Below are 14793 nucleotides of genomic sequence, written 5' to 3'. Positions count from 1 at the left end.
ACCACAACAATGCCATTAAAAAAAAATAAGCTGTCAAACTGACGGCTTGGGAGACAGGCGAATGCGAAGCAGGCGAACGAATATTTTCCGATCAATATGTGGCCGCTATATTTAATTTTAATAGACACAGAATTGCATAAGTCTTAAAGTGTACATTACTCAAAATATTTGCGTGTGTAATCCATTTGGCAGTGGTTTATAAGTTACATAATGGAGGAATTACACTCGTGCAGTTGTTGCTTGGTGCGGCCTCCGGAAAAGGGCCTCAGGACATTGTATAAACATCTCGGCAAAACAGAGATATATTATGAAATGCTGAAAGACTGTTTCGATATTAATGTAAGTACACAAATTCAATGATTATGTACTTTTCCTGTTGTTGCTTAAATGTTCTTACTGTTTGGTTTTTTTGTGGTCTACAGTACAATATCACTAATCCGTCACTAATGGTGATACAAGAGAGCCGAATTACTGGAAGTTAGAGCAAATCTGCATATGATTTTGATGTTTTTTCGTATGTCATAGAAATTCTTCTTCTTGGTCGTGACCTCATGTCTGACGGAGGTGACTCCTATGGGGTATTATTCCTATTACTGCTCTCCAGGCCTCATAGAATAGTTATTTGTACAACAAGAGATCAAAGTTAGATATTTCTTCGAGTGCTTATTTTGAGTCCCGTGCAAGCGAAAGATTCTATAATAGATTCATGAGCGTAGCGAGTGAATCTAATTTAGAATCTTGAGCGTAGTAAGGGATTCAAAAGCGCACGAGATGTAAATAACTTTGATCTCGTGTAGTACACAAAATTTTTCACCCTAAGCAGTGAGAACATACCTAGAGGGACAGAGATAATAGAACCCAAGTATATCGAACTTGTATTAGACCCCGCATGTTGAAATGACATTTGACTATAAAGGTCACTTGAATGACATTTTGTCTCACTCAGTGAGCAAAATGCGATTTTGCTCACCCATTTTGTCTCACTCAGTGAGCAAAATCGCATTTTGCTCACTGAGTGTGACAAAATGGCTCAGTGAGCAAAATCGCATTTTGCTCACTGTTTTTAAGAAGCAAAGTACCCTTGTTCGAGCTGCTGAGGTGAAAATACATTTTACTAAAAGACTAAATTTTATTCATATGTATTTTTGAGTTCAAAATTGTGTTAGGACCGTTTCTTTTATTTTATGACATTTTTATTTGTTGTGACCTTTTTTGCCAATCACAAGCTCTTTTGATCGTAATGGGATAAAAAAATGTCCCAGGGTTTTTTTTTCTATTAGCCGGGTACTAGCTGAGCGAGCAGCCTCGCGTGGCAGCTTCGTGAGGCAAGTCCTCGGTCAGTCAGGACGTGCCTCGCCCGAGGCAAACAAATGTCTGGCCTCGACCGAGCGCGCCTCGGCCTGAACCGAGCGTTGTCGGTTTTTTGTCCATGCTCAAAGGCGCCTCGGTAAGTTTGCCGCGCTCACTCAAGACGGTTGTGTTTTGCCTCGCTTGTTAGTGCCATGGATAAAGAACAGCGCCTTAAATTGATCCAACTATATGGTGAACATAGACGATTATGGGATGCGAAATATCCCGATTTTACTAATAGAGGACTAAGAGAAGATGCCTGGAAAAATATAAGCCAAGAAACCAGACCACTGTCTAAATACCTCATATATAAATAAATATCGATACCAAGCGACAGCTGTTCTAATGAACGGCCTCATGACACGCGCGGTCTCTGTGTTCGGCTCAGGCGTCACCGCGCGCGGCAGCCTCGTGCAACAAAACCTACTGACCGAAAGCTGCCTCGCGCGGCAAACGTTGCGCGGCATTCGTCCGAGGCTGCTCGCTCAGTCAGTACCCGGCTATTGTGTTACCCATACACTTTGTATGGCGGTAACAAAAAGGAAAGTTTGAAAAATATATGGAAATCTTAGGACACTTTTTAGGGTTCCGTACCCAAAGGGTAAAACGGGACCCTATTACTAAGACTCTGCTGTCCGTCCGTCCGTCTGTCACCAGGCTGTATCCCACGAACCGTGATAGCTAGACAGTTGAAATTTTCACAGATGATGTATTTCTGTTGCTGCTATTACAACAAATACTAAAAACAGAATAAAATAAAGATTTAAGTGGGGCTCCCATACAACAAACGTGATTTTTGACCGAAGTTAAGCAACGTCGGGCGGGGTCAGTACTTGGATGGGTGACCGTTGTTTTTGCTTTTTTTTGCATTATGGTACGGAACCCTTCGTGCGCGAGTCCAACTCGCACTTGCCCGGTTTTTACTCCTATAAGGATGTAAAGGGCTCGCGATCCTGACTAGAAATAACATAAAAGTGGCAAATAAGGTCACAATATATAAGATGACAAAAAATAAAAGAAACACTCTTAGTATTATTCCATAAATAATTACTAATGAATTGAAGTAATTAGTTTTTTATCATCTTAGATTAGGTATGGCAAATCTTTAATTTTATTATGCTGTAACTTGCAGCTCGGGATAGGAAATGAAGAGTGTGGGATCTGCGAGGTGTGCATTAGCCGATTGCGGGACGCGAACGACTTCAAGCTGCAAGTGCAGCGCAGCCAGGCTGAGCTGCAGGCGCGGCTCAAGGGAGTGCTTACTGCTAGTAAGATACATGACATATCATAAACATACATAATACAATGCATGCTTCTATGCTAGTATTTTTAGGGTCCAATAACCAAAATAGCAAAACAGGAACCCTTATAGTTTCATTATGTCCATCTGTCCATATCTCACACATTTATTTATTTAACAAACTGTTTTATATCATTTTGTGAATGTGAATTATACATGTACTTATTTTGTATCATATATTTTGGCGAAAATAGCTAATTTCTTCTTAAAGGTCCTTAATGGAAAAATATAACTCAGGCCAATTTTTGCGCTTTTGAAACGAAATTTTCTTTTATTTTCGCGTCCACTGGATCGCGCGTGGTTACTGAGCGGGCGACGCGCCACTAATTGTAAGTGATGCGAACACATACAGCGGATTTTGCCTACAATTTAACCCGCGCACGTGACCTGCCTCGTGCTACGCCGGCTAGCAGGTGGCCTAAGAGTTCAATTATACAACTTGTAAAAGTACTCCGGGACTTATAGTTCGATTTTTTTAGCATTAGAAATAAGGTAAACAATCTTGATGTGTCTTTTAATTGAAAAACACATTTTGAAAATAAGTTACGGCAAATATGTAACAATTATGAAACTAATACGATCATTTATATTCTTCTGCTTTATAGTTTTTGTTTTTTAAAAAGAGTTTTTCAATTAAAAGACATGTCTAGATCGCTTACCTTCTTGCAAGTTCTTTCTAATGCTAAAAAAACGAACTATAGGAGACTTGAACCATGCTTTTTTTGTCGCAGGTGACAAGTTGAAAATAAAATTTGAGAAAGCTTCTGCAGATGAAACAATCTTAAGTGAGTATATTATTCAAAGAATAAATTGGTCTATACTTTTTGCACAATTTTATGTATTTTATAGTGTTGTTAATTTAAATTAAGTACAAGCTTTATTTAGTTTCACCTGTCCCTTTCCTCCCCTCCCCCATGTAAATCGGATGACAATGAAATATTTAAAATGCATTAACTGGTTAAACCTGGAGTTACCATGGTTACCAGTACAATTTGAGACTGGGTTGCTGCAGGTGGCGCTTACATACATACATACTAACAGGGTAAATTAAATAAAAGCTTGTAGAAATGGTAGTCAAGTTAAACAGTCAACAATGCTATTAGAAAATAAAATTGGATTTGTTTCGTTTTTAAATCGAATAAAACTAAAGCAACTCTGTTCCGTTTAATAACGATTTAAATTTTATTGGAGGTATGTAGTTTGTATTAATATTAAGTCCGTGGGACGTTAGAGGTTATTGCCCGAATGTTCAATGGAGTACCTTGTTGTTGTTGCAGGCGACATCAAGCTGGAGAAGTCAGAGGTGGAGATGGCTGACGGCGAGGTCGTGTCAGGTGCGTACAGATACTAGTAAGACATTTCTCATACAGGGAAATAAATAAAAAGTAACAAATGCGTTAAAAATGACAGTCTGCACACTAATAATTTTATTTAAAAACATTGTACAACATATTACGTCTGCTTTTCTATCAGTTTATCTTCTTTAGCAAATATTGACTGATTTGCCATCGGATTGGCAATCGGTTAACATGATCACTTAAGACTTTTTATTAATTTGGATTTTGTATACCGACACCTGTGAAATTATAATTATTTTTTGTCATTTCAGTGGCCATCTACGGCGGCCCACCAGCGCCCTCAGCGCAACCCGTTCCTGCCGCGTCCAACCGCATTTCTTTTGCGTCAGATCCGACCCTCACCAACCTCGACGACTCTAAGCCGGCTCCGTCTTCAAACCGCACTAAAGTGCAGGAGTGTGACATATGCCACAAAACATTCAAAAACCCAAATGCGAAAACTAAACTCATAATCCACCGCCGCACCCACACTGGAGAGAAACCGTACTCGTGCAATGTATGCAACAAAAGATTCGCACAAAAGAGCCACTTAAATAGTCATTACGCGTACCATATTGGAAAGTTCAAATTCTCTTGCGAACAATGCGACACGAGATTCACGCAAAAAAACCAATGGGTTGTACATATGCGGATACACACTGGTGAAAGACCGTACTCGTGTGAAATATGTAACAAAACGTTCAAACAAAAAGGACACTTAACCGTTCATAAAAAAAATCATTCGAAATATGACCCTAGTCTTGTAGAGCCCGGAGAAATAACAGTATGCAAAACAGTGTGTGCAGAAGTATCGAAAAATCAAGTACCCACCGAAAATTTCCCATGTGATATATGCAAAAAACAATTTACAGAAGAAAACTATTTAAACACTCATTTAAAAAATCACCCTGGTGATTATCCATTCACTTGTGAAACTTGCGATAGGAAATTCAAGACGCAGTCTGCATTAGATATTCATAAGTACGATCACACGGGAGGAAAACCTTTTAAATGTGAAGAATGCAGTAAACGATATACATCAAAAAGTGCTTTAAGACTTCATGCAAGAATTCACTCCGATGACTATAGATTCCCGTGCGACGTGTGTAATAAACGATTCCTACATAAAGACGCTATGAGCATACACATGCGTGTACACACTGGTGAAAAGCCTTATACCTGTGAGATATGCCAAAGGAAGTTCCCATATCGATGTGGCTTAAAAAATCATTTATTAGTACAACATAAACAAATAATGAACAAACAGTTCTGTTGCGATATTTGTGGGAAACGATTTGCACTACAAGGAACATTAAGTAAACATATGAATAAACACGCTGAGAAGGAAAAGGCAGAAAAAGCTATTAAGGAAGGGAGGAAGGAAGATCTCAAAACTTTTATGTGTGAAATATGTAGCAAACGGTTTTCAACCAAAGGTATCTTAAGAAACCATAGAGAAATACATAATGAAGAAAAACCTTTTGACTGCGTAGTATGCCACAAGAAATTCCGGATGAAGAAGTATTTAGAAGATCACATGAAAGTGCACGAGAGCTTTAAGCAACACGCTTGTGAAGTGTGTGGCCAACAGTTTAGACATAAATCTGCCTTAACGGCTCATATCCGACGAATGCATTTAGATATTAGGCCACATTGTTGTGATGTTTGTAAAAAGGCTTTTCCAGTACTTGCTGAATTAAAAGCGCATTATCGTGTACACACTGGTGAGAGACCATATGCTTGCGAGATATGCTATAAGAAATTTCAGCGCCATAATGGAGTTAAGAAACATCTTATAAACGTTCATCATGAGAAACCTTCAAAGTTTGTTAAGTTAAAAGAATATAAAAACCCTTACTGAATTGAAGTAGTATTCTTGTCTTTAAATTGTGTAAATATGTATATGCATTGTAAAAATAAAATAATATGTAAGTTTTCATTATTATATTTCATTATATAGAACTGATATAAGGTTTGGTACTCTGCCTAAAAAGTTATTATTTAAAAAATAAGAAAAATAGCGATAACTTTTTAGAGTGTGACAGCTATACTTTTAGCGTCATTGAAAGTATCAGGGAGCAAGGCTTTGCAGTACCTTTATGCCACAACCACAATGTATCAGCCAAAGTCCAGATGGCAACCATATGTTAAGGTTACCGTGGCCCTGTGTGTGGACGTGGCGTGTGATTGCGGAGCTCCAGTGCAGTCTGTTAATCACATCATCTACGACTGCCCCAAGAGGAAATATACCGGAGTTTCCCTGGACCTGCTCTGCCCTGATGTGAACGCAGCCCAATGGGTGAAGAAACTAGATGCTAAACTATAGTACCTATTCAATAAGCAATTAATTATCAAGCGACCAATTTGTAGCCATACGATTAAATAAATAACCGTGGCCGGTTCGTGAGATACAGCCTGGTGACAGACGGACGGACGGACGGACAGCGAAGTCTTAGTAATAGGGTCCCGTTTTACCCTTTGGGTACGGAACCCTAAAAATGTTTGTCTAATAAACTTAGATACGAGTAAAATATGCGCACTTCCCTCACTCACCCTCTTATGACGACCACCACTATAAACATTAAACCCCCATTAGCACGACAGCTTTTTCAACGCGCGTTAAAAAAGCGCTTGAATCTGTCCGCACTCTAAATTCGATTTAACGAACAAGGCTTAAAGTCGAAACGCTTAATAAAAAGCGCCACCGCCGTCGTGTGAATAAATACACATGTATCCATTTGTGCCATTCGAACGCTTTTATTAACGCGCGTTGAAAAAGCTGTCGTGCGAATGGGGGCTAAGAACAAAATAAAACTCACACAGTCGTCATAACAATATTCTAAGATGACCAACACTATTCTAGGGAATTTGTAGAAAAATAATGTGGAAATCCGAAATACAATAAATGTGTTTATTGAATTTTACTATGCTACTACAATTAAAATATAAAACATATATGAATTGTTCAAAATAAGTACAGATTTTTTAACTACAATTATATTAACCTATTTAAGTAATAATAATGAGTTCAGACAACATAGTGGTCCACAACTGTCATTAAAAATATTTAGACCTCGCAATAGACTAACTGTCAATATACATATAACCAGAGTCCAGTAAATAAAGAAGACTGAAAGCCCCCATGCAACGCCGCGAGAATCGTCAATGTTGTAGATCACACTAAATAATATTTTTACATTTTAGTTATTTGCATATTAAAACTGCCACCCTACTACTATTTATAATTTCCAATCGTAAAATTTCACTTAACTTATCGCAGTTACAGTCACACAATAAGATTTTACACATTAGTTTGTAATAAGTTAATTATAAGTAGGTATAAAATACATCCTAACTTTGATCTCCCTCGTAGGTTAAGTATAAATAAAATGTAGCCAAGCCCCAAAAGCCTAACTGTGGCTAAAAAATCTATGTTCCTGCCTAATGGCAATGTGTAAAAACAAAAAAATAATAACATTATGTTACTATACAAAGTAGTCCTACCTAGCTATAAGAATACTTGCTATACCCTTTATAGTGTGCCATGTGATTCTATTTTTATTGTACCACCTATGTACCATGGTTTGCAAATAAGCGATTTCTATTTCTTGAGTGCCAGCAACACATTGGTAGAGAATGCCTCATGGCATTAAGTTCGCCTTTTCTATGTTATGACACTAAGTTTTTCTTTTGTGCAATAAAGTATAAATAAACTAAATAATAGTGTGCCTAAAATGCTATAATTGTACTATATGACAACGGCCAGTGACGTCGACGTCGACGATCGTGACGTCGGATTTTACGTTAAGAAGTCAGAAAAGCAGCAATAGGTGACAGATTTTATTCATATAACCTCCTAAGATCCTGCGCAAACATTTTTGTACATATTCCAGAATCAATTTTGAATTTATATTGTGTAACTAAGGTTTCCTAATTCAAAAATAATACAAACGCTTTTTGGTCCATGGACGAAAAATCAAAAATGGAAAAATTGAATAAAAAGAGCGAGGAACGCGGTGTTGTAAGTTCTTTGTTTTGAACATTTACTAGTCTCTGATTATATGCATTATTTAATTACCACAGATTTGGAGAGTTTATTATCTTTATGAACACGTATGAGATGTTTTCTGAGACCATCAGATCGAGCAAATTTCATTTGACAGATTTCACAAACGTACGGTTTCTCTCCAGTATGCGTTCTATAATGGAATTTTAAGGCGGATAGTTCAGCGAATCCTTTTTTACATACATCGCAAGGATATGGTCGCACGTCAGTGTGCAGTCGACGCACGTGAACGTCTAAAGTCGTCTTTTGTCTAAATTGCTTATTGCACACTGTACAAGAGTGTAGCTTAAGTCCGCTATGTATAAGCATGTGGTCTCGCAAAATAGTTGTGCGTCCGAATCGCTTGTGACATATTTCGCAGGAAAAGCGTTTCTCACCGGTGTGTATTTTAATATGACGTTTAAAACTCGACCGGTGTGTAAATTGTTGGCCACAAACTTCACAGGTGTGTTGCTTCATGTTTCCGTGCACCTTTACGTGTACTTCTAGATACTTTTTCACCCGGAATTTCTTATGACATGTTTCGCATTCGAACGGTGTTCCTTCAGTATGGATTTCTTTATGACTTTTTAAGATACCTACTAATGCAAATCGTTTGTGACATATGTCACACTCATATGGCTTTGGGTCATCCTGCTCTCCATCTTTTGCTTCCTTTCCATCGTGTAGTTCCTTATGTTTAAATAAATTCCCCTCTAGTGCAAACCGTTTCCCACAAACATCGCAACCATAATTTTTGTCCAGATACTTTTTAGGATCAGAATCGAAATGACTTTTTCTATGAAAAGATAAGTGGCTTTTATGTCTATATTTTTTATTGCACATATCACACGCGTACGGTCTTTCACCAGTATGAATCCGCATATGTACGATCCATTTGTGTTTATGTAGAAATCGAGCATTACATACTTCGCAAGAGAATTTGAACTTTCCCAGGTGGAGTGCGTAATGAGTATTTAAGTGGTATTTTTGCATAAATTTTCTGTCGCATACATTGCACGCATAAGGCTTTTCTCCAGTGTGGGAACGGCGATGGATGACAAGTTTCGACTTGGCATTTGGGTTGTCAAAGGTTTTTTGACATATGTCGCATGTGTGTTCTTTAGGGTGGCTATGAGGGTGTACTATATGGTGGCTGGAAGCCGGAGCCAACTCGGAACTGTCGTGGTTGGTGAGGGTCGGAACGGGCGCAGGACTGGGGTTGGACGTAGTAACAACGGGTTCCGCTGAATGTGCTGACAGTCCCTCTTGGATGGCCACTGAAACAGAAAATAAAAATGATATAATTTTAAATATTAAAGCCCTGATTTAACTACCAAGAGTACCAAGTATCGTCTACTATATATTGTTATCTTGATCTGTAATTTGTCTTTCAAACAAAAAAGTTATCAGTCGAGCCGTCTTTGAAAAATCACAGGACAGATCATATGATACATATCATGTGATCTGTCCCTTTCTTAATGACGATAAATGATAAAACGTGCCATTGTCGTGTTCGTGGTGAAGTATCAGTAGTAATAAAAGCATTTATCTGCACGGTATACATCCAATACCTGAAACGACCTCGCCATCAGCCATCTCTACCGCGGACTTCTCCACCTTGATATCGCCTGCAGCAAAATAATACTTATAAATACTTGAATACTTATAAAATAGGTTTCCTTATAAAATTACATTTCATAATATTTTATTATTGCACATCACAAGAAAATAAATCTAAACAGAAAAGTCAGCAATTTATCTACTGCTTCTTTCTAGTCAACTGTCTAATACTCACGTATAATTGTTTCATCTTCAAGAGCTTTTTCCAACTTGATTTTTAACTTGTTACCTGCACAAAAATATCTAGCATGAGAAACCCAGTCAGTAATTTCAAGTTCATCCTACTTTAGACGTAGAAGCGGCCTCGTAGCTTTATTAAAGAACAAATGAATAAATAATTGGTTATTTACTTACAGTACATATGTAATACAGTAAAATTATACATTTTGCGTTTGCGTCAAATCCGGTAGTTCTGATTTTTTGTAGGCTTGTTTATGATGTTGGCCCAATGAATAATCCAAGTTTGTGACCTCGAGCGCCGAACGCAACTTTGTCAAAAATCGAATAAACCGCAATTTTTTTAGATTTGGGCGATTATAACCCTAAAGTACTAGTTTTTGATAGTAACTTCCTAGGGCGTTTTTAAAGTAGACTAAATTTGCTACAATAAGACACTAGAATTGTCTCTGTACATCTAATATTTTCCGAGATAAAGCCTTTCAAAATTTTATAATTTTACATCAGTTATTAGCTTTAATATAAGGGTTAGGTAGGTAATTTATATGGAATTCATCACCGCCACGTTCTACAAAATATTTATATTCCATAAAAAAATGTATGAGTGCCTATTTTGAAAAAAAAAAATTATTGTAATTGGCGCTCGAGGTCACAAACTTGGATTATTCATTGGGCCAACATCATAAGCAAGCCTGCAAAAAATCAGAACTACCGGATTTGACGCAAAATATCCAGGTTACAAAATTCGACAAAGTTACTGGATTAATGCTGCTATATTTACGTACCTGTAAAACGTATGTGCGAAGAGGTAAGTAATTCGCAACTCTTGTCGATTTAAAACAGTGCCGGGACCGGGACTATAAGTGTGTGACATTTCCCCGCCACTAATTTCTAAAGATAAAATGTTCCAACCTTTATCCCGCAAAGATAAGACACGCACAGGCAATAATATTAACATGGATTTAATATCGTATAAAGAACTATATGGACCCGGGTATGTCCTTAAACTACGTCCAAGACCACCGGTGGACGGGCAGCAGCGTCCCTCAAATTCGGTGTACTCGACTGCGATCGCCAACCCGCCTGCCAAGCGTGGCGATTATGGCATTCACCCCCCATAAGGGTGAGGCCTATGTTCAGCAGTGGACGTCTTATGAAAATAACAATTTTCTTATATGCTATAGTTCTTTCATCACCATCATCTTCTCAGCCATAAGACGTCCACTGCTGAACATAGGCCTCCCCCTTATGGGGGGTGAATGCCAAGTATAGCACTAGACAGTCAGATGGAAATACATACTAACTTTTCTAAACAGTTGTTACTAGAATGATTAAACCTTAAAATAAAAGTAAATAAATAAAGTAAAAAAACACGCAATCTGTCATTTAGAGGTGAGAGAGAGTTGAGAGAGGTGTGAATAGAGAAGAGAATGTGATATCTTTAACTGCTTGTCAATTACGGTCTGCTAACATAGTCTTTAAAAGTTCATAAGGCTTGGTATGGAACCCTGAAAAATAAGAGTGCGTGACTATGGCAGTATGACAGGCATATATAATTATATGGTAGAAAAAACGTACTATAACTGGTGTAATTATTCAGAGAGGACATACTGATTGATAGATTGAATATGGAAATATAGCTACAAAGTGTTTTAGTTAAGTAGTAGTAGTAAACTCTTTATTGTACAAATATCAAGTAGTTAATTAAGTTAGTTAGTTTGGTTAGTTGTAGTTAAGTCTAGAATGTATAAATAAAATACATATTAGGGGACATCTTACACAAATCAACCTATCCCCAAACTAAGCATAGTGATAGTGTGATTACTTACTAGCAGCTATCGCTCCCGTGAGCTGCGCGCGCAGCTCGGCCTGGCTGCGCTGCACTTGCTGCTTGAAGTCGCTCGCATCCCGCAGCCGCACCACGCACACCTCGCAGATCCCACACTCCTCATTTCCCATGCTTAGCTGAAAGTTGACATTAAAATATATATAATTATATATATTGTCAACAAGGTTATTTGAAATAAATATTATTCTTATTCTTAAAATTAGGTAACCACTTAATTTGTTTGGTGACATACCACCACCAATGAGCTGATGGTGTGGATATGGATTTGGTCTTATCAATAATTTCATAAAACATTTTTTTTATTGAACATAAATATATGGAAACTTCTTAATGTTGTGTGTATATGTATATGCACCATTTTTTTACCTTGACCTTGTACTAGCTCTGATGCTGTGCAGTTTGTCGAGTGAAAATCAAATATGTTTTTTATTTTGATGATTTTTACACATTTAAATCAAAGGACTTAGTAATGGAACCCAATACAAAATGAATGACTAGCGGGTTTTTGGCACAGAATGTGTTAATCTTGTTTGCTTAAATCATATAATATTTTTTATAACACTTTTATTAAATAATGTTGTCAGCACAATGGCACAGCCATGTTGGTTTCCCTGGTAATAATCCTTTCTACAACTGTTTATTCTTACCCAAAATAATTTAAAAAACAATTTAGTTTTTATTTAGTTTTTTAAATGATTACTATATTATTACAATAGAATTACTGTTGCTTGTATTTACATTTGGCATAATAGATATATATATCGCTACACGGCGGGAAGAAATAGATAACTCGAGATATTTTGTTGAAGAAATTTGAACTTAAAATAAAAGGTTCAAATTTCTTAATTTTTTTCCCGAAAGTTATCAACTTCTTCCTGCCATGTATGGACATATACATATAAAATTACCATTAGTTTTAAATATTATATTGATTTATCATCTGAAACATTATTTTATTACAAATGGGTGAACCTCGAAAAATGCTCTGTCTAGAAGAGATCATTAGGGCTAGAAACAATGTGAAGATCTTGAGCCTAGCAATGACATGTATAATGTGTATGGGCGACTGACTAAAATTATAATTAAAGTCAAAGTCAAAAATACTTTATTCATGTAGGCCTAGTAACAAGCACTTATGAACGTTTTACATAATAATATATTATCTTAAGCTAATTATCAGAGCAATTTATTGAAGTTAATATTATTCCATAGTAATATTGGATTATTATACAGATCAAATTTAATACTAAGAATTTCACAAAAAGATCGTCAAACATAAAAAAAAAATGTATAAAAAATACTAGTCTAGAATGTTTCTAGAATAAAATCTAAATGTCAATAACAAATGTCAATAAAACTTAACAAAGAAGTACATACATTGAATTATCTATTTCGAGTCACCATTAATCCCACGTTGTTTTATCACTCATGTAGTCTTGTGTGGTATAATAAGATTTGGAAATAAGTTTACGCTTTACATAATTTTTAAATTTATTAATTGATAATTCAGTAATATGGTTTGGAAGTTTATTATAAAATCTTACACAATTACCCATGAATGATTTTTTAATTTTATGGAGCCGTGTGAAGGGCACTGCGAGCTTATGTTTATTTCTAGTATTAATATTATGAATGTCACAATTTTTCCTAAAATTAACAATATTTTTATGTACATACAGAATATTCTCATAAATATATTGACAGTGCACTGTCATTATGTCAATTTCCTTGAATTTATCTCTAAGTGAGTCTCTATGGTTCAATTTATATATTGCTCGAATAGCCCGCTTCTGCAGAACAAAAATGGTATTTATCTCTGAAGCACCGCCCCACAGTAAAATACCATATGCCATAATGCTATGGAAGTAACTAAAATATACTAATCGAGCTGTTTTCACATCAGTTAACTGACGGATTTTGCTCACTGCAAAAGCTGCAGAACTCAGTCTACTCGAAAGAGTAGCAATATGGGGACCCCACTGAAGTTTAGAATCTAAAGTTATACCAAGAAAAACTGTACTATCAACTAATTCCAATTCCTCATCCTTCACAATGACACTTGTTTGCACATGCCTTACGTTACTACTAGTGACAAACTGAATACATTTAGTCTTTTTCTCATTTAACAATAAATTATTAACATTGAACCAATTTACTACCTTTGAAATAGCATCGTTTACATCATTGTACGCTTGTTGCTGTCGTTTGACTTTGAAAATAAGTGAGGTGTCGTCTGCAAACAATACTATGTCATGGTGGGTCTTTACAAGGAATGGCAAGTCATTTATGTAGATAAGGAACAGGAAAGGCCCCAATATTGACCCCTGTGGTACACCCATAGAGACCAATGACCCCGGTGATCGCTATTACTATTCAAATTTAGACATCAATTGGATTGCGCGTGGTGCCGTAAAATCGTGAGTTTAAAACACGTTCTAGCTGTAAGTATAGAACCAAATACAAAAGGCTTGGCCAGGCGTGTCTCATTCCGCGATTTCGTCGCTTTGATACAGGTGCCTAAAAGTTCATCCGTTCGGCCCCAATTTTGGGGTTTGCCATAAGCCGCACGTGGCGCTGTCGTCACCTAGCGGCCATATCTGTGCTGATCGTGATCGACGCGTTTTGTTAGAGAGTGAGTCTTCTGTACGTAGTACTATTATTTATTTTGTGACTTGGCTAAGATCCTTAACAAACAGATGAAATGTTACAACATTAATGTTGTTAACAACATTAATGTTGTTAACAACATTAATAAATGATTTTGAAGTTGTTTACTTACATTTATATTAAAGCAGTCTCTCAGCATGTCGCAGTATATCTCTGTTTTGCCGAGATGTTTATACATAACCTTAAGCCCCTTCTCCGGCGGCCGCAGCAGGCAGCAGCTACAAGCGTGTAAATCCTCCATTATGTAAGATATAAGGCACTGACAATAACTGCCCACAACTATATAGTACTTTATAATCTACTAATGAAATGTTGAGCAGAAATATTAATAAAATCGGGGCGATCCTCTCGAAGCGGCCATTGACATATTTATTTATGACATTTGACTTGACTGACGTCTGACATAATGTAACCATAGACATTACATTGTTTTTTCTTTACGAAA

At 36.8% G+C, this 14793-nt stretch overlaps 1 protein-coding gene across 1 annotated transcript; it reads right to left on the bottom strand.

Annotated features, from left to right (window-relative positions):
* Positions 1-9360: 9360 nt before the first annotated feature.
* On the bottom strand, positions 9361-14708 carry LOC134676196 (uncharacterized). The gene is made up of 4 exons (XM_063534525.1): positions 14461-14708; positions 11662-11797; positions 9831-9884; positions 9361-9663 (listed from the first exon to the last, which is right to left on the bottom strand). Exons 1-4 carry the CDS (start codon positions 14587-14589, stop codon positions 9581-9583), a joined length of 402 nt encoding a protein of 133 aa, XP_063390595.1. The 5' UTR covers positions 14590-14708; the 3' UTR covers positions 9361-9580.
* Between the last annotated feature and the right edge of the window lie 85 nt (positions 14709-14793).

The sequence above is a fragment of the Cydia fagiglandana genome, chromosome 24 (genome assembly GCF_963556715.1).
Source record: "Cydia fagiglandana chromosome 24, ilCydFagi1.1, whole genome shotgun sequence".
Classification (NCBI taxonomy): Eukaryota; Metazoa; Arthropoda; class Insecta; order Lepidoptera; family Tortricidae; genus Cydia; species Cydia fagiglandana.
Note: the sequence above shows the minus strand (reverse complement) of the source record. Positions and strands in the feature narration are given on the sequence as shown.

Excerpts from the sequence above, each read along its gene's own strand:
- LOC134676196 (XM_063534525.1), bottom strand. The coding sequence starts at position 14,589 with ATGGAGGATTTACACGCTTGTAGCTGCTGCCTGCTGCGGCCGCCGGAG. Across the intron at positions 11,798-14,460 it reads GAGACTGCTTTAATATAAAT|CTAAGCATGGGAAATGAGGA; the intron begins GTAAGTAAACAA and ends GTCAACTTTCAG. Across the intron at positions 9,885-11,661 it reads CACGGGAGCGATAGCTGCTA|GTAACAAGTTAAAAATCAAG; the intron begins GTAAGTAATCAC and ends ATTTTTGTGCAG.